Source organism: Puma concolor, chromosome B2 (assembly GCF_028749965.1).
Source record: "Puma concolor isolate L17-30 chromosome B2, mPumCon1.1.hap2, whole genome shotgun sequence".
Classification (NCBI taxonomy): Eukaryota; Metazoa; Chordata; class Mammalia; order Carnivora; family Felidae; genus Puma; species Puma concolor.
Window position 1 is genome coordinate 151391229 of NC_141671.1, and position 20176 is coordinate 151411404.

General features: G+C 54.4%; 1 protein-coding gene across 5 annotated transcripts in view; it reads right to left on the minus strand.

Moving 5' to 3' along the window:
* RPS6KA2 (ribosomal protein S6 kinase A2) overlaps positions 1-20176 on the minus strand; it is a 355983-nt gene that overhangs the window by 42122 nt on the left and 293685 nt on the right. For all 5 annotated transcript variants that reach the window (XM_086708304.1, XM_086708305.1, XM_086708307.1 and 2 more), the window contains 2 exons: positions 16023-16093; positions 13240-13328 (listed from right to left, as the gene is read on the minus strand). In XM_086708304.1, the coding sequence (XP_086564430.1) occupies positions 13240-13328; positions 16023-16093 (160 nt within the window). The remainder of the gene's footprint in view (positions 1-13239; positions 13329-16022; positions 16094-20176) is intronic.

A 20176-nucleotide genomic window follows, 5' to 3' on the forward strand; every position in this document is an offset into this window, starting at 1 on the left:
CCGGCCTTCCAGAAGGCAGTGGACATACAGGGGCAGTAGGAGAGGAGGCAGCTCTGGGTTTACAGGGAAGGGAAAGAAAGCCAGGAACTGAAGAGGCAGCTTCCAGCGGGATGAAACCCAGAGAAAGACTGGCGTCCACACGAGCGAACGCTGGGGCCCCTGGAGACGGCTTATAAACAGTTCCGCTGGGCTGGTTGTTCCTACCCGGCCTGGCTCTTTCCTCTCTTGCTCACATGAAATCCCAAGAGCTGGGGGAGCGAGGGAGGCCCGACTCTGCCGAGCACAGAGGATTCAGGGCTGCGAAACTTTTTTGCCCGACACTGTGTCACTGTATGTCTGCCGTGAGCGCAAGGGCAGAGGGAGCCTAACGGAGGCACTGGGCCAGCGCTGGTCTGTCCCTTACAACAAACGCATGGCACTGACATCAGTTTAGTGTTAGGGGAAACCGTCCAGGGGGGTGGCTGGGAGCGCGCAGGGAACTGGCTGTACTTTCCATTCAACTTTTCTGTAAACTTAACGCTGCTCTAAAAATAAGTCTATTAATCAGAGAAACCAAAACCCTAAGGCCCTAAGAGCTGTGTTTTCTCCAGGATGCGAAGTCGGGGGAAGAGACTGTGGGCCAGGGAGGGGGCTGGTGGCACGGGGGCCGCGTGGGCCGGGCCGTCTCCAGCCAGCTCCTGTCCCAAGGTTGGGGACGGGGGTTCCGTGTCACTCGGTTTGTGAGGCACAGGCTTCCCGCTTCTGCACCCCGGGCTCCGCGGGCCCACCCCAGTACAGCGGGAGCTGGTGGCTGCTGGCCGATGGGGGAGGGAGCTGGGATGGGGAGCCACCCCGAGCTGCTGTGGTCACTGTGGTGCTCCCCATCCAGCCTCACCGTCGGGGCCTGAGAGGTTGGGGGGCAGCCCCCACACGGGGTCCCGGGGTCCCGGGGTCCCAGAAGACGAGGCCCTCCTGGATGTGGCCGGATGTTTTTGCATCCTGGTCCTTGTGCTCACGTGGGGAGAAAAGGAGGGGCGAGAGCTGTCCTTGGGCAAAGATGTCTCAGGAGGACGGAGGCCCAGGCCCACCTCCCGTGTCTGCCCGGGGAAGCCTGGCCAGGCCAACACTCTGGGGGAGAACCCGCTGCTGGTCCCGCAGCATCGCCGGACTTGTGGTACAAGGCAATGCGGGCGGCGGTCAGACTCTGGGATTTCTCCTCTGCTCTCCTGCCCGGCTCTGCGCACACCGAGGGCCTACGACTGTGACCGCTACTTTTTAGGCTGAAGGACACGGGGTAAGGTGGTCACGGTCGCCCGAGAGTTTGTGAGGAGAACTAGGATTTGGAGGGAGATCTGTGTCGCCCCAGGCTGGGGCTCCACCCTGTCCTCAGTCCCGTTTGGAGTTTTCTTCTGAGGACCTGTGACATGATGATATGGTGAGAAGTATCCATTTCGGTCTTTGTCTCTGGCTCCTGGTCAGAGCCTCCCAACTCTTGCAATTTCCGAAGTCGCGAGAATAACAATCATCTTTTGTCACAGTATTCGGTTGTGGTCCCAGCAGCAGCTCTTTTGTTGCTCACGACAAGCCTCTTTGATCCCCCCACCCCCACACACAGAATTTATGTCAATGGGGTGGCCCTTGGAAAGCCCGTTGAGGATGGGGGCTGGTCACCACGGAAGCCAACCACGGGGCCAACCACGTGACTACAGGGTGGGAACTTCCAGCCTTACCTCTGACCTCCAGGGAGGGGAGAGGAGAGGGCTGGAGGAGGGGCGTATCACCCACCGCAGTGATTTAATGGAGCACGTCCAAATAGTGGAAACTTCATAGAAACCCTAGACAACAGAGTTTGGAGAGTTTGTGGGTTGATGTGCAAGAATGCATCCATGTGCCGGGAGGGTGGCGCACCCCAAATTCCAAGGTCCTTCAGACCTCACCCTATGCACCTCTTCATCTGTGTCCTTTAAAATATCCTTTGTAATAAACACAGATCTCGGTGTTTCCTGAGTTCCGTGAGCTGTTCTAGCACATTACTGAACCCAGAGAAGGGGTCTTGGGAACTCCTGATTTATAGCTGGTTGGTCGGATGCAGGTGAGGCCCTGGGCTGTGGGAGGGGCACCAGAAGCAGGGACACCTTGTGGGACTGAGCCCTCGGGGTCTGTGCCAACTCTGGGTGGTTAGAGCCAGACTGAAGTCACTTATACGACTCCAAGCTGGCGTCGACTGACAAGTGAAGAATTTGTTGGCATGGAAAACCCATACATCTGGTGTCAGCAGTGCCAGAATGAGTAGAAACGGGTGTTTCCCTGGAGGACCTCACCGGATTCCTGGGTCTGTCTCCCTTGTTCTGTGAACCCCTGACCAGAGCCCTGAGACCTGGTCCCAGCAGCTAGCAGCCCCTGATAGGGACCCAAAGCGCTGCTGTAAAGAAACGTGGAGAACCAATCCGCGGTCTGACTCCCAGCGCTGACCTCCCTCAGCCCATCCTGTGGGCAGGCCGCCTTTGACCAAGCCCAGAACTCTGACTGAAACACACTCCTGGTGATAAGGATTAAAGTAGAGGGAACCCCACCCCCGATTCCCTACTGCTTCCCAGATCCTTCTCGGTGAACGTTGACCTGCTGCTAGAGCACTGGGGGTCGGTCAGAGGTGCGAGCTTTGAGCCCGAGGTGGCTCGCACCCGCAGTGTGACTCATCGGCTCAATTCCTCTGAAGAACCTACTTTGCCTTCTGTTCCCATTACGTCTCGTCTTCACTCATCACTTGCGAATACGATCCACAGGAACTGGAACCAAGTGAGACCCAAAGGAAACGCAGACATTGGTGTAACACCAAATTCCATGCTGGTGCGGGCTGGGTTTTCTCGGAGGCTTAATTAGCACATTTCTATCTGCACCTTTTTCTTCCGCTGCAGCGAGGCTTCGTACCACGTTCGTGCTTTGAGGCCTCAGCCAACAGTCGACAGTGAACGAATTAACACTTTGGCTATTACTCAAAAATTACAGGTGTTCCAAAGGAGAAAAATGTGAAACAGAAGGAAAGTTTCTGCACACGGTTTTTGAAGGCCTACGTCAACCTTCCTAGGGCCCATGTGGTTATTATTTTGGATTCTGGTTTTGTTGATCTTCTCCTCACATGTGTTAAGTAGGTGGTTTTGTCCTTGATGACCCCTTTCTACGTCAACTGCACACCTCTGACAATCGGGCAGAGTTCTGGGCTAGGAAAGTCAGGGAGCGTTTGTGCAGATCCCTGAATCACAGCCATCGGGGGGCGGTGGTCCAGCGCGCCGGAAGTGAGGAGTTTTCACCGCGTTCTCCAACGTCAGGTAATTACGAATTAGAAACGTCAAAGGAGCAGGTGTGAGGGTTCACGCTTACTCTCTGCAGTAGGGACGTTTAATCATCTGTGGTCCATCCCCAAACCGTAGTATCACTGGACGTGTTCACCTGGCCCCACGCGTCTGATTTCTACCCCTGGGGGGACGTTGTGACCTGGCACCCAGTTGGGACTTCCTCAGTCAATGCACGGTCGTGAGCGTGCCCTCTGGCGGTGGCGGGGGTCTGCTTTTCCACGGCCCCGGTTACGGTCGGCTCTCCGCTCCACGTTTTTAACAAGGCGACCTCTGTCACCGTGGGGTTAATCATCACTGGACTTGTGCATTCTCCGTAAATTATTCTCAGAGGGTTTTGGCATCTGCCCCAAATACTTCCATAGACAGCCTGGGGAAATGTTTAGTCCTGGCCCCTTCGAGATGCCTTGGAAGTATTTTATTCGGCTGCTGTTTTTGAGTCACATGGTATCCACCTCGGATTCTTGGGGCGCGCTCAGGACAAGCTCACTTGGGACTGGCGTCCTCGCAAACACTGGAGCTCTGCCCGACTGTCACGTCCAGGCCGCACCGTCTAGGACGTGAACACGAGGCCTGCGCTTTACATTTTAATCACTTGCCCTTCGCCTACACGTTGCTTTTCATAGTTTGGAAGTATTTTCCGGCCCTTTGGCATCTCATTCACTCAGGGTCTAAAATGTTTGCTTGCTGGGTCTCAGAGGGCACTGCCGGTCGAGAGCTGGGGTCTGGCGCCCGCTCGGCCCCCAGGGCTGGCTGGAGCCAACCGGCGTGCTGGTCTTGACCTAGCCGTCAAAGGTCGGCCTGTTGCTGACGGGAGCCGGGATGGGACATCGGAGACCAGGACGGGGAAGGCATTGTGGAGATGGACGCTGGAGAGCAGAACAGAAACGCAAAACACAGAGGGCTGTCCGTCTGCCAGCGGGGGGAGCCGCTCGCCACAGGTGTGCTCGGGGACCGGATCCGACGCGGTCTACACGGCTGTGCTATTTTACCTTCGTCGGCCCATCTCCTTCCTACCTGACCGCGGCCGCATCCCCCTGGGGGTCTGAGACTCTCCCAGAAGTTCCTATAGGAGACACGGACGGTCACGAGGGACGAGCCAGACAAGCGGCCACTTTGCAAAGCCCTAGAGAGTGGGTCCGTTGCAACCTCCCATCCTGCAGAAGGTCTGGAGAGGCATTTACTCAAAACAGCCGCCTCGTAGGGCCCGCCTGACAGCCCCAGTCACGAGAGCCGCCACTACCATCTGGTGACCACGGCCGACGGGCACACCCCGAGGCTCAGCAGGGCGCTCGACCCGACCCCACCCGGGTGCTCCCGGGCTGCAGCATGAAGGCTGGCACGGGGCCTTTCCCCAGGTTCTTGTCTCTGGCTTCCCGGGCTTGCAAATCTTTCGGGGCGACCAGTGTCGCACCTGGAGGCACCCCCGGCGCGGAGACAAGGACCCTGAGGCGCAGCGCAGGGACAGGCCTCCTGAGGCTTCCTTCAGGGAACACGCCCGACCTCCCTCTCCCCGCAGACCTGTGTGGACCAGGTCACCAGCGACACGGGCCCCAGGGGGCTTTCTCTAGTTCACCGACACTGTCCCCTGGCTGCCTCCTTCAGAGGGACCCCTGGTGCCCTCGGCACCCGGCTTGGCCTGGACTGCCTCTCCTGGAACCCCCCGCAGGCACAGGGAGATCACACAGGCCCTCCCACGTGCTGGTGCGTGCTCCAGTTTTTCCTGTGATGTTCTTTGGGCCTATTGTGCGAGCCGGCCCCCTGCCCCGTCCCCAGCACGGCCGTGGCCTCTCGCCTCTCGGATGCAACCCGGGAATCCTCCAGGGGGAGTCCGCCCCCCGGCCCCACTCCCGACAACAGCAGCTGTTTGGGGCCACTGACCTACTGTGCACGGGGTCGTATCACTGAGCCTATCACACCGTACAGTAAATAAGTGTGTGACACGCTGCCACGTGCACACCAGCTGCCACGTGCACACCGTCACGATCGCAATGAGCACACATGTGGGGCACCTGGGGGGCTCAGTCGTTTAAGCATCTGACTCTCGATCTCAGCTCACGTGGCGATCTCGTGGTCCGTGAGTTCGAGCCCTGCACGGAGCTCTGTGCTGTGAAGGCGGAGCCTGCTTGGGATTCTCTCTCTCCCTCTCTCTCTGCCCCTCCCCTGCTCACGTGCACATGCACGCACTGGCTCTCTCTAAAAATAACATTAAAAAAGAAAAAAAAAGAACACAGATTTGACTCCGAGACTCTTGAAGTCCGAGAAGCGGGCATCTCACCGCTCACGACACGGAACACAGCGTGTTCCTGCCTCTCCCTCCCCTCCCTCCAGGATGCCCGCTCCGCCCGCCAGCATCCTGCCCTCACGGAAGGGACCGGCTTTTCAGGTTTGCTGGGGGACCGTCCCCCCAGAGGCAGCAGGGCGGAGGCAGGGGGCGCCTCCCCCTGCGGTTGCGGTTTCCGGCCTCCCGGCCCATGTGACCGGCTTTCGCGGGGGGGGGGGGGGGGGGGGCGGAGGGGGAGAGGGGCGTGGCAGCACCAGCACCCGCGTGTGACCAGCACCTGCTGCGGGTGTTCACGGCGTGTGTACCGAACGGTGACGGCCCCCGGTCAGTGGCGGGTGAGACTTCCATGCAGACTCTGGAGCGAGGACATTCGGGGGATCCCGGGGCAGAAATGCCAGCTTTAGACTTAGGGTAGCCGTGGGCCCTTGTGCAAATCGTATGGGGGGAGGGGGCCTCAGCACCTCCACCTGCAAGGTGTAAGGCATCTTTGCTCTTTCTTCCAGCATCTTCTATGCACGTGCCCCAGGAGGGTGTTATGGATTGAACTGTGTCCCTCCGAAATTCTTGTGTCGATGTCCTCACCCCCAGGACCTCAGAACGTGACCTTATCTGGAAGTGGGGACCCTGCAGATGTGGTTACAGATGAGGTCATACTGGGCAGGTGGGCCCTAACCCAACATGACCGGCCGCCTTACGAAAAGAGGAAATTTGGACACAGACACACACAGGAGAGTGGGGGGGGGGGGGGCTGGTGTCCCCCAAGGCCCCGGAGCACCAAGGATCCAGCATCTCCCTGGAAGGGGGGAGGGAGGCGGGGACAGACTCTCCTTCCCAGCTTCAGAAGGCACCCGCCCTGCCCACACCTTGTTCCTAGACCTCTGGCCTCCAGAACTGGGTGTTCTCTCCGCCCACAGAGGACAGGGGACAGCCAATGAGCATCTCAGCCTTCCCCGTGGTCGCCTTTCTCTTTTTACCCCCTCACAAGGGGACTCAGCAGGAGGGGAGACACCGGGAGGGGGGGGGGGACGTGGAGAAAGGCTGCTCTTTCCCAGCACCAACATCAGGCCCGGCCTCCGGGGCTGGGGTCCTTGGGGCCACCTGGTGGGCGAGGGCTCTTCAACAGGCTAGGAATCGAGAGACAGAGGTTCTCGCTGATGTGAAGGTGACGTGGTCATGATACAAATCTGTGTGAGAACGGGCTTTGGGGTGAGGGCTCTGAGCTCCCTGAACGGCACGGGGGCTACTTTGGGGCCAAGAATAAGGCTCACAGCAAACAGAAAGGAGGGGAGGACCCCGCCTTCCAACCCAGCTGCCCTGCAGATCAAGATGAATCTACCCAGCGTGGTCTCTCTCCTTACGGCTAAAGATCTGGGGGCAATTGGCTTCAGTTGCCTCCTTTATTTATTTATTTATTTTTTTAAATTTTATTTATTTTTGGGACAGAGAGAGACAGAGCATGAACGGGGGAGGGGCAGAGAGAGAGGGAGACACAGAATCGGAAACAGGCTCCAGGCTCTGAGCCATCAGCCCAGAGCCCGACGCGGGGCTCGAACTCACGGACCGCGAGATCGTGACCTGGCTGAAGTCGGACGCTTAACCGACTGCGCCACCCAGGCGCCCCAGTTGCCTCCTTTAAAAACAGAACCACCCTACGACCCAGCAACCGCACTACTAGGTTTTACCCAAAGGATACAAAAATTCGGATGCAGGGGCGCCTGGGTGGCACAGTCGGTTGAGCGTCCGACTTCAGCCAGGTCACGATCTCGCGGTCCGGGAGTTCGAGCCCCACGTCAGGCTCTGGGCTGATGGCTCGGAGCCTGGAGCCTGTTTCCGATTCTGTGTCTCCCTCTCTCTCTGCCCTCCCCCGTTCATGCTCTGTCTCTCTCTGTCCCAAAAATAAATAAACGTTGAAAAAAAAAAATTAAAAAAAAAAAAAAAAAAAGAACAAAAATTCGGACGCAAAGGGCCACACGTGCCCCAATGTTCATAGCAGCGCCATCGACAACAGCCAAAGTACGGGAAGAGCCCACGTTTCTATCGACTGATGAACGGATAAAGAGGATGTGGTTTATGTATACAATGGAATATTACTCAGTCACCGAAAAGAATGAAATCTTGTCATTTGCAGTGATGTGGATGGAACTAGAGTGTATTTTGCTGAGTGAAATAAGTCAGTCAGAGAAAGGGAAATAGCATATGATTCCACTCGTGGAATCTAGGAAACAAAACGATGAACATGGGGGAAGAGAAGGAAAAATAAAATAATATAAAAAAGGGAGGCAAAACATAAGAGACTCTTAACAACAGAGAACAGACTGAGGGTTGATGGAGGGAGGTGGGTGGGGGATGGGCTAGATGGTGGATGGGCGTCCAGGAGGGCACTTACTGGGATGCGCACTGGGTGTTGTATGTGAGTGATAAACCGCTAAACTCCGCCCCTGAAACCAATACCACAGTAACTAACTAGAATTTAAATAAAAATTTGGAAGAGAAACAAAGATTCAGTTGCCTTCCTTGGGAAAGCTATGTAACCAACGACCCCGACTACAGTTTCTTCATGTTCAGTGTGGACGTCGCATGTTGTGAACACTCCCAAGGGAAGGATGATGGCTCCTGGAAAGCTGTGTGATGATCCCCTTTAGAGATGATCCGGAGGGCAGTCTTTGGCCACAGACGGCTGGCTTCCATGCCTCCGTGGGCTCCGTGGGCCAGTATCTTCTAACAGATGATTATCTATACACTAAACACGTCCATCTTTCTCGCTCGTCAATGATTTAAACTAAATAATAAAATAGGGGTGCCTGGGGGGCTCAGTCGGTGAAGCGTCCAACTTCAGCTTAGGTCACGATCTCACAGTTCATGAGTTCGAGCCCCGCGTCGGGCTCTGTGCTGACAGCTCGGAGCCTGGAGCCTATTTTGGATTCCGTGTCTCCCTCTCTTTCTGCCCCTCCCCTGTTCATGCTCTGTCTCTCTCTGTCTCAAAAATAAATAAAACATTAAAAAAAAATTTTTAACTAAATGATAAAGTAATATTTGGGGTTAGAGAACTATGATTTTTGTATAATTACATGCTAAGACAAAAAATAGACTATTTCGAAAATTATATGCCTCTTCCAGAACAAAGGGAGAACACAGCCCCTCCCCGTGTCGCATTCACCTGGGTCACTGTGACAAATGCTCTCTGGCAAATGCAATGGTATCCGAAAGGAGACTGGCTTCCAGACAGAATTCTCCAGCGTCTACAGGAGACGGGTCGGAATCACATTTTCGCGTGTGTCTCAGCGAGCGGACGTGCCCCGCGTTTTTGTCTCTCTGTTTTGAGCCTGGTCTCCTGCGGGAGAGGTCGGGCAGGCTAAGACTCACAGCCAGGCTCCGTCGGGCGTGTCCGAGAGGGCAGCTGTGCGGGAGAGGAGGTGCGACCCCGGCCCCCTTAGGAAGTGTGTGATTTCCGCACGTGCCCCGTGCACCCGACAGCGACGAGGCAGAGGCTGGACAGATCCGTGCGGCACAGACTTGGTCCTGAAAGAAGAGTTCCAGCCATCAGCACAATTACTGTTGGAGCACTGTGTGGAGAGTCCTGTGGGGGCAACTGGGTCGGGCCCCCTCTTCTCCGTGACTGGGGAGGCCCTGCTCTCTTTCTGGTTCAAATTCAGGACGAGGTAAGTCACCTGAATGCTGTCCTGTCGTGGAAGGCAGACATTCGATCTTCCTTTTTTTTGCAACGATCTCAGGAAAATGTTTAAATGTCTCTTTTGAACGCATCCCATAAAATGACTTTTTTTTTTCTTTTTTTTTTTTTTTTGCCAGAGCTAGGCTACTGGTCCTTGTGCATCGGACAACCTTGCTCTGCCCTGTCCCACAACCAGGCGGCAGAGAAAGAAGAGGGTCCGATCGGGGGGAAGCAACGTGGCCAAGAGGTCCCGACACGGGCTCCGCCACGGGTCTCTGTGTGCCGCCGATCTCTGCCTTCTCACAGATCTGTCGGACACGTTACAGTGTGTGCTGTGGGTCAGGCACTGCCCTGGCCCTTCCAGTCCGTCCGACCACACTGGAGATAGTTACTGTCGTCACTCTCCGTTCACAGAGAGGGAAGCCGGTCCGGAGAGGATGCGGTCCTGGCCCTCTGCCCCTGTGCCTGGTGCTGCCACCCGGGGCTCCTCAGGATCCCCCCTTCTCTAGGCTCACCCCTGCCATTCTCCACGTTCCAGCAAGCCTGGATTACATACTGTAGAGTCCCTCTCCTTCCTAACCAATGGGTCCCTAAGATCTGCCCGAGAGGAATGAGAAATGGGGGCGGGGGGGGTGGCAGGCCAGGCACAGGGCCTCCCTCAAGTCCGCTCACCCTTTCCTGAATACCTCCTCGGTTGACCTTGAGGCTGGCAATTAAGACAACCATTCCCAGTCCCCCATTATGTGACGGTTTCTCGTCCACAAGAAGCACAGGGAAGTCCCAAGGTTTGGGGAAAGCTCTGCCTTCCCGATAAAAGGGACGGGGGCAGCTCGTTTCATCCATTTCCTCCCTTCAACTGAATGTGACGCCTGGGGCTGTGGCAGCCACTTTGCGACCACAAGGCACCACTCACGAGGATGGAAAAACAATGCACTAGGGACAGTAAACCTAGAAGGCGGGTAGATCTGGGCTTTCGCTAACCAGCTGCCGAGCCAACGCTTACAACCCCCTACTGCCACGTGAGTCGCTACTTCGAGAAAAAGAAACGGCACTGTGAAAAACGACATCGTCGAGTTAAACAACTGTAAGTGACTCAGGCGTTCTGTGAATACCCTCCTTTCCCTACCGGGAAGCACTGCTGTGAGGATTTCAATGAGATAATGATTCTCTTAGGGCAGTGCCCCATGCACACCACCGTCCTCCCCGGGAGGGCCGAGGCCCCAGAAGAGGAGTGAGCTGGGCAGAGGAGTCCTTGAGCTGCCCCCAGCCTGCCTCTGGGCTGTGCGGAGAGGCTGTGCCCACGCCGGTCAGGGTAGAGCACTCGGGAAGGAGACACAGAATCAAAGTAGAGGTGCGCCCAGGTGTCGGGACCAGGCATCTGAAGACGGACACAACAACACAGGGGCTCTGACCGGGTGGGCTCGGGGGGCCCAGAAATGAGTGGAAATGACCAGCCAGATGTTTATGTGCACCCCAGACTCTGAGGCAGGTGCGTTCTGCGGGGTAAGACGGGCCAGGCTGCAGCGCAGGTTGGCTTTGGACGGGGAGGGATTCCTTCTGCGTCACGCGCACACGGACGGAGACGTTCAGGGGAGGTAATCAATTGATTCATGATCAGGGAAGTCAGATCAGAAACAGGCAAACGGTCACGATCTTTGTGCGATGCTCAGGGATGAACTGGAGGGAGTGAACACACCGAACGGAGGGAGGCATTTACTGTTTGCTTCTAGGTCTTAAAACACCTCTCGCGATTACCAGGTGCTGCCTACCTCCTCCCGAGGCCACGGGGACGGATGTGAGCGTCTGCTCTCTCGCGGAGGCGCCCGGGCCAGGCCACACGGGGTTTGGCAAAATTGCAACGACACAGCAGTTCCGGGACGAAGGGTCAGACGCAGGCCCTCGACTCCCCATCTGCGTTCCTGGGGCTGCGTTCTCCCTCTGCCCTCGTGGCCCTCACCCGCAGGGCAGGGTGGCTCCACGGTGACGTGAGGGCCTCGTCTGCGGCAGCCCCGTGCCGTGTAGGGGAGACCGCCGAGGCGGAGAGAGAGGCAAGCCTTTCCCGCCCTCCCGAGCCTGCCTGTGCAGGCACACGCGGCCGGGGAGCGGGCAAGCCCGGTTCCTAATGGAAGGGCCTGGTGCAGGCGTCGCTGCATGGCTCAGAATCGAGGACCCCGGCCTTGCCTAGGTCAGAGCCAGGACAAGGAGGGGTCCTGACGATTCTTCGCCAGAGTCTTTAGGTCCCGTCTGGGACTTCACTGGGGTGCCCGAAACAAGGTGGAGGAGATTCTGTTTAGCCCTGGAGGATTCCTCCGGATCACGAGCCGGACGCACAGACACCACGACAGCCCCTGATTGTCAGCACAGTGTAAAACCCACCGTGGAGGCCGGGGTGCGCCCCATCCTGGACCTCAAGGCTCCCTGCCCTGCCCGCTGGCACCTGGTGGCTCAGTGACCAGAGCTGCTCTCCAGGGAGGGCCTCGGCCTTGCCTCCAGGGAAGTGCCTGTGGCCCAGTGAGCAGGCCCTGCCTTTAGGGTCCGGCCTCTGGGCCCCTATTTGGTGCAGCGCCCAAGAGGTGCACAGTTATCACGCTGGCTGGTTTGAATCAAAGTCATTCGGCCACAGCCGTTTAACAGACACCATCCCGGGGCTTGCGCAAGGTGGGTGTTCGGGGCCGGGGCTCACGTGGGTCTCCCCACACCCCCTTGCAGAGACCGCCTCTGCTGTAAAATTGGCACAGGCTCCACCATGGGATGCCTTTAGACTCGGTAGCAACTCATCTCTGCAACTAGATAGATGCTGGGCATCTCTCTAGCCGGGTTTACAGAACCAGGGTCTCACCGGGGGGCCGTCCCCAGGGTCAAGGCTAGAGACGGCTGTACTTGCTACGGCAGGGGGAGGGAGGCATCGAGGGAGGGGCCGGGGATGCTGCTGAACATCCTGCAGTGCAAGATGGTCCTCCACGAGAGAGAATTACCCAGTTGAGAGGTCACTGGTGCCGTCGCGGGGACACCTGGTGACAGCATACCCCATTTAAACGGCTGCCCTGTAGGTCTGGGACGACGTGCTGTAATTTACTTGACGGTGTCCTTATTGTTGGACATATGCCTTATTTCTAGGTCGTTGCTAAACAAGCATTTTTTATACATGCAACTTACAGGCTGGATAGACTTCTAGAAGTAACATCTCCTGGTAGAGGAACGTACACGGTTTAGAATGTTGGTGGGTTTTGCCGAGTGTTAATACGTTGCTCCATCAGCTCTCTGGACAGCACAGCCTGGCGCTATGCGGGCACCAGGACGGGGCCTGCTCGTGTCCTTGCTCTCCAGCTCCCCCGGTAGTGGGCACCGTGCCGGGCACCTCCTCCCGCCCGACGGCCCCACCGCACTGCTGACCGCTGACCACGCGTCACTACGCTCAGCACGCACGCAGGTGCCCGTGACAATGAGGGATGGAAAGCGGCAAGCGGGCAAAGAGGATTCGGCAGCTGTGTTACTCGCGGGGAGTCCTAGGCAACCTGTGCGTCTGCAGGAGGAGAAGTCCACCGAGAGGCAGCCGGGGGAAACCTTTCGCGGAGAGTGATTCTGAAAGTGGATTAGTGCTTGGCTAACATTCACGTAAATCTCGATTTTCACACACGTTAGGATGTATTAACTTAAGGGGGACTGAACAAGAGGCAGCTTTCAGCCGTCCTCTCCTAGGTTTGCGGGCTCTAAACGTAAGACGAGTAGAAACAAGTTCCACCCTTTTGTGCAAAAACAGTGCCTTTTGGGAAATAGCTAATAACCCTTGGCAGGAGACTGTGTCTTCGAAGTCCTTGTAGCTTGGACGCGAGAGGGCATTTGCACACCTGATTCAGGCCCCTTGCTCTCAGTGAACCTGGTAAAACGTGCAGGCAGGCAGTAGAGGTGGGCGGGCGGGTGGCCCCTGCCGTCCCGGGGCGCATGCGGGCTCTTACCCAGACGGTTGCACGGGTTCCGTTTGAAGAGGGCTCTCAGCAGGCTCTGGGCTTCGGTGCTGAGGAACTGTGGCATGCCCAGCTTGGCTCTGAAAATGGAGTTGTAGTTTAGGATGAGAAGGACGGCCAGAGTTTTCTCCGGCACTTTGCGAGCCTGCTCAGTCAGCATGAACAGATCAAACCGACGTGACCCACAGAGCAGCAGCACCCAAACTTTCTGGCCTTAGGGCCCTTCTGCGCCCTAGAAGTCACGGCGGGCATCAAAGAACTTCTGTTTACGTGGGTTCGAGGAGAGAAATCTTTACCATAGCGATTGAATAATTCGCTTCAAAACTAATGCAACCATTAAAAAGAAACACTAAGAATCCCATTAACATAAGTAACGTTTTAAATGATGTTTTACTACGTTACTACGCTACGAACCACGTTTTCCAAAATAACAAAAAAAGGTTTGGCTAGAAGAGTGATATTGTTTACAGTTCGGGAATCTCTTCTGGGTGAGAGGAGAGAAAGGCAGATATGCTTATCTACCTCTGTGTTCGATCTGTTGCAGTACAGGAAGAAAATCTGGGACTTCACGGAGCTAGCACAAACAATCCTAAACTTTGGATGGAACCACAAAAGACCTCAAATAGCCAAAGCAATCCTGAAAAAGAAAACCAATGCTGGAGGCCTCACAATTCCAGGCTTCAAGTTAATTACAAAGCTGTACTAATCAAGACAGTATGGGACTGGCACAAACACACACAGATCAATGGAACAGAGAACCCAGAAATAAACCCAGAAATATATAGTCAACTAATCTTCAATAAAGCAGAAAAGAATATCCAATGGGAAACAGGCGGTCTCTTCAGCAAGTGGTGCTGGGAAAACTGGGCAGCGACATGCAGAACAATAGACCTGGACCACTTTCGTAACCACACACACAAATAAACTCAAAATCGATGAGAGACCTAAATGTGAGACCCGAAACCATAAAAGTCCTAGAGAACACAGGCAGCAACACCTCTGACATCAGCCCTACCAACATTTTTCCAGGTATGTCTCCGGAGACAAGAGAAATAAAAGCAAAAATGAACTATTGGAGACACATCAAAATAAACAGCTTCTGCAGAGCGAAGGAAACGATCAACAAAACTAAAAAAAAAAAACCGACGGAATGGGAGAAGATATTTGCAGATGACATATCGGATAAAGGGTTAGTATCCAACATACATAAAGAACGGACACAACTCCTCATCCCAAAACCAAATAATCCAACTAAAAAAATGGGCAGAAGACATGAATAGAATTTTTCCAAAGAAGACCTTCAGATAGCCAACAGATTTGTGAAAAGATGCCCCACATCACACATCATCAGGGAAATACAGATCAAAACTACAATGAGATATCACCTCACGCCTGTCAGAATGGCTAACATCAACAACTCAGGCAGCAACAGAGGTTGGCGAGGATGCGGAGAAAGAGGAACCCTCCGGCACTGTTGGTGGGAATGCAGACTGGTGCAACCGCTCTGGAAAACGGTGTGGAGGTTCCTCAAAAAGTTAATGTACACTTATCAACCTACTGTGATGAAAAACATAAAATGAAAATAAAATAAAACCCAGTAATCTAATTGACCCAAATGACTGCAAAAAAAGAGAAAAAATCCAGGAAAGGAGGAGCCTGCGAGCCCCCAGGAGGCTCTCGGTCCCCGGGGTCCCCAGATTGTGTTCTGGGAGCCACGGGACCACAGCTTGGTGTTGACTTTCAGAAATGCTCAGCCACTCCCAAGCGACGAGTCCACACACAGGATTAGCTGGAGGGGATTATTCTCGTTTTAGAGAAAGTACAGCTCGTGTTCCCCCTTAAAATTAAAAGTCACAGAGGTAAACAGTGCAAAAACAGCAGACCGCAGCCATAGATCCGTCGCCCACAACAGAGGAAGACACTGATCAAATCCTCTCTGTGAGCTTTCCTCCACTCCTGTCTCTCCTCCCACTTATACAATGGCACAACCTACAAAAACTTAAGCTTTTTAGGCGCCTCTTGCTTTTATAAAAGTGTCGTGTCCACCTGCAGGGTTTGCGAGAGTGGGTCACGAGGACCAGCAGCTTTACGGCTTCTCTACGCCCTCGCACAGCAGAGGGACGCTAATTTGGAGCGAGGGGTACCTGTTTCCAGCCGCTTCTCTACCCCCATCCACGCTCCTGTCTTCTCCTCCTGGAGCTTTCCCTTCTGACATCGTGCTTACACGGAGCCTGCTCATGTTTAAGGTGTCATCGCAGGACCGGCACTGGGTTTACACGTCTTTCCGGGATGCTAAGAGCAACATCCACTTGCACGGTAATTGATTCTTTGGGAGAACTGAACAGAAAATTGTGCGTGTCCAGTCACGTGGGCAATGTGATTCCTCGCCCACGTGAGGCAGGAGAGCTCAGGGACCTGAACGAATGGGGTCAAGAGGGAGAGAAAGAAAGGAACCCCCACTCTTGTGCTCTCTGGAGCCCCTAAGTCCTCTGCCCTTCCGAATCTGTACTTTGTTTCTGAAGGTCCCTGATCACCACACTCCCTGCCGCTGACACCACACGCGATTTTGCTGATGGAAAACGTTATCTGCGCTTCGCCAGGGTCACTCGGGGATCCCCGTCAGCGTCTCCCCTGCAGCGAAAACGCCAAGAATGCATATCACGGTTGTTGCTGATGCCTACTTAACAACCCGGGCTTCCAAGACCGAAGCTCTTGCTTTGGAAGGTGCTGGGCATACTGGATAGATTCCCCAAGGGTGGGTGTTTCCTACTCACTTGAGGATGAGGGCCATGGTCTCCTTCCTGTCCTTCCCCTGGAACGGCAGCGATCCCGTGAGCATCTCGAACTGCAGAGGAACACAGAACAAGGAGGGTGAGTGTTCAGAGCGACTGGATTTACTAGCAGAGACCCCCAGGTGGGCAAAATGCAGCCAAAGTTCACGTGTCCTTTCAAAATCCCAATCAATCCGGTGGAGGCCCTGGCCGACACGCTAGGTGCACATCAGCGAGCAGAGCGGCCTCACGGCGCTCGAAGTTGGGCGGGGAGGCGCACAAGCCGGCAACCCAGGACGTACCCCGGCCGTGGTAGGCGAGGCCGGCCGAGCGCCGTGGAGACAAGACACGCTGGGGAAGGGGATGGCAAGGGGATGGAGGCTGGGCCGTCCCCCTTCCGTGGGGCCGGTGGAGGACCCCATTCCCGTCCTTCTCTGGTGTGTGCTGTGGAGGCGGCCGGGGCAGAGTGACTTTGGTCCGTTAAGAACGTCCAGTGAGAACAGTATGGCGCCAGGAATGTCTCCAACAGGGCCACGCTGAAAATAACTAGCGGACCTCTGCCGGGACGGCCTCTGGGACGGAGACAGCATTGAGGGCCCGCCTTTCCCGAGCACGGAAAAGCCCGGACTGCACGGGCTCTGGAAGGGGTGGCCTGGACCCGCAGGGTATGGCCTGGACGAGGTGCGCACCTGCCCCCTTCTGAGACAGAACGAGGGCAGGCGTGCCACCAAACCCTGTCCTTGAAAATGGGACGCTGAATCTGACAGAGGCTATAGTACCGGTCCCAGTCCGCGTCTTCACGTCCTTGTCAACTACACTTGAGCCTTGAACACGGGTGTGAACACGGGTGTGAACAACATGGGTGTGGGTGACACGGGTGTGAACGCCACGGGTGAGAACGACACCGCTGGGAACAACACAGCTGTGACTCATGGGTATGAGCGACACAGTTGTGAACAACATGGGTGTGAACACCACGGGTGTGAACGACACGGGTGTGAACGAGACGGGTGTGAAATAATCCACTTCCATGCGGGTCATGTTTTGGTAAATACAGTACTACATACACCACAGGCGTGTTTTCTCTTATGATTTTCTCTTAACAACATTTCTTCACCTTACTTTACGGTGAGGATACAGTAGGTAATACATATAATGCACGAAATATGTGTTAATCTACCGCTTATGTTATTGTGAGACTTCTGGTCAACATTAAGCTATCTTATTAGTTCATTTTGAGGGGAGTCGAAGTTGTATGTGGATTTTCAACTACCTTCAGAGGTCAGTGCCCCTTAGCCCTGTGCGGTTCAAGGGTAAACTGTATAAGGAAACAGCCTCGGTGCGGGTGTTGGTATGATCTTACTAAACTTGCCTTACTTTTGATTCCGACTGCATGTCTCTGTTCCTTTAAAATTTATCCCGCGGTATCTCTCCTCCGCATTAGGAACAACTCGAGAACGACATCGGAGTAGAAAGACCGAAATAATCACCCACAATCCCATTATCTGGGGATAGCCACAATTAATATTTGTTATTTCCATCTACTACTTTCTTGAAGCTATGTTTTTTTAAAACACAGATAAAGTTTTATATACCAACCTTTCCTAAAACAATATAAAGGCTTCCAATGCTTATTGGAAAATCTTCATAACATCGCTTTTTATGTGGATATGCCAAAACACGTTTATTTGCTGTTGGACGCTTAGAACGTTTCCAATTTCCTGCTATTATAAGTAATGCCGAAATGTACCTAAAAGCTTTCCTACCCCATGGAGTTACCCTTATGACAGCCTGCCGGGAGTGAAATTAGCCAACCGAAAGAAATGAGTGTAGTTAAGGCCTTATTAATACTCTTGGTTTGCTTTTTGAAGGTAAAATCTGAAAAGAAATGTTAAGAGTTCCTTCCTGTTGAGATGTGTGAAGCATTCCTCTGTGCTAACACCTGCTGTCCCTCCCGTGTGCACTCATTCGGTGAAAACACACAGAACAGACTGCAGGCAATCAATCTACGAGCCATAAAAACGGAGAGTCAGAGAGTCCAGAAGATGATCCAAAAATAGACAAATATAATTAAATGGAAGGGTAGAACGCTCTGGCAGATGAGCCACTCATCTGACAAAACTAGATGAAAGTTTACACGTTGATCGTAGAAATCAAAGTATCTCTTAAAATAGAATCCCATTAGCAAAGAAAACCCCCTTCCTATTTTGCTTCTACTCTTCTTTCTCTCTCCTTTCTTCCTTCAGGAATGAAATTCCATGGCAAGGAAAAGCCTTTGAGAACTCATTGCTACAAAATCGGGGCCCATCCCGAACATCTGTGCCTCATGTAACCGTTTATTGTGGGTCAACCAGCAACTTGCAGCATTCGCCTGGTGATTCCTTCTTCGCTTTGACTATGACCCCGGGGGATCCACAGCCTTTGTGTTTCTCTCCCTCCTTCCCCTGTTCTTCCCCTTGCAACACAGCGGGAGGTCACGCACTATTCGTGAGCATCTAACACAGCGGCAAACGTGGGTGTCCACTAAATGCTTCTTGGTGATGAAGACAATGCTGGTGGTGGTGATCGTGAAGAACCCCACACGAGTCTATTTCCACCACTTCCAGCCCCCTTACAGGTTCCCTCTCTGTCACACGTGGAGAAAGGAGATCATTTCAGTTTTCAGTGTTACTGTTCTCAACAAAGCCGCTCAGCACTTTCTCCGTATTTAAGGATCTCATGAAATCAGGGCCGTACTGATGTGCTTTCCTGGGACATTATACGCAGTCAGAGTTTTGCTTTCGTGTTCAACAATACCGAGACCGACCAAGGTTTCCAGGGCAAACTGATACAAGCCATCATCGGCCTTGGGGTCCCACACACCAGGACACGTGCTGGCGGTTCCCCAAGAGGTCCATTCACAGGTCGGGACCAAGGCAGGCTGTGGAAATGTCCAGAAGGATAAATATTTTGACGTTTCTACAGCAGTGGTTCTCAATGGGGGAGGCTGTTCCCGTAGGGGGGGAATCTCCCAATGTCTGGGGACAGGTTGATGGTCAAGCTGGGGAGGTTGGGGGTGTAGGTGCCCGCGACGTCCACTGAGTAGCCAGGAAAGCTGCTTAACATCCTACAACGCATAGAACAGCCTTCACCCAAAGAACTGTCCAGCCCCAAACCTCAACAGTGCTGGGGTAGAAAGCCCTGTCTGAAGGGACATCTGACGAGCCTCAAGAGAGTGGCCAGCCCTGGGGCACAGACACAACACCACAGAAGGCACCCAAACGATGCCGGGAGCGGCGGAACAAGAAGGTTCTCCATAAGGGACACACTTCATAGCAGGGAGCCTGCAATTCAAGTTCGTTTGGCTGATCAACATTCTTAAAAAAGAAATCAAGGGCAAGTTACATCTTAATGTGAAAACGGACAAGGACAAATCCTACAAGGAAATGGGATGTTTGGGATGGTGCCGTACCCGGGGTGGGGCAGGGCTGGCCTGGGCTCAGCAGGTGTGGCTTTTGTTTTAATTTTTTTTTAACGTTTATTCATTTTTTGATAGAGAGAGACAGAGCGAGAGTGGGGGAGGGGCAGAGACAGAAGGAGACACAGAATCCGAAGCGGGCTCCGGGCCCCGAGCTGTCAGCACAGAGCCCGACGCGGGGCTCGAACCCACGGACCGTGAGATCATGACCTGAGCTGAAGTCGGATGCTTAACCGACTGAGCCACCCACGTGCCCCTCAGCAGGGGTGTATAAGTTTGTGTGCACGTGTGTCGGAGGGCGCAGAGCACAGACTAGTCCACAACCCTCAGCACCCACTGTGCATCACCCCTGCTCTGAGCGCTTGAAGGTCTACATGAGCTGGTCCTTTGAGGGCAGAGGTGCGGGCATTCATTTCCTTTCCTAGGGCAGCTCCTGAGCCCGAGCCAGCTGTATGTGCCGAGCAATTTACACAGACACCTGCATGTGAACATCCACGCACGCTCAGTGTGAATGGCTAAGAAATGAGAGAAAAATCTAAGGGCCTCTCCCTTACGACCTCGGAGCATTCCGACGTCTACAAAGCACCCACAAAGCACAATCCCAACGTCCTCCTGAAAACGGAGTTCCAGGCTAGCGTGGAGATGTTAGCGATTTACTGTTGCCATGGAGACCACCACTACTGCTCAAGTTCTTTTCCAG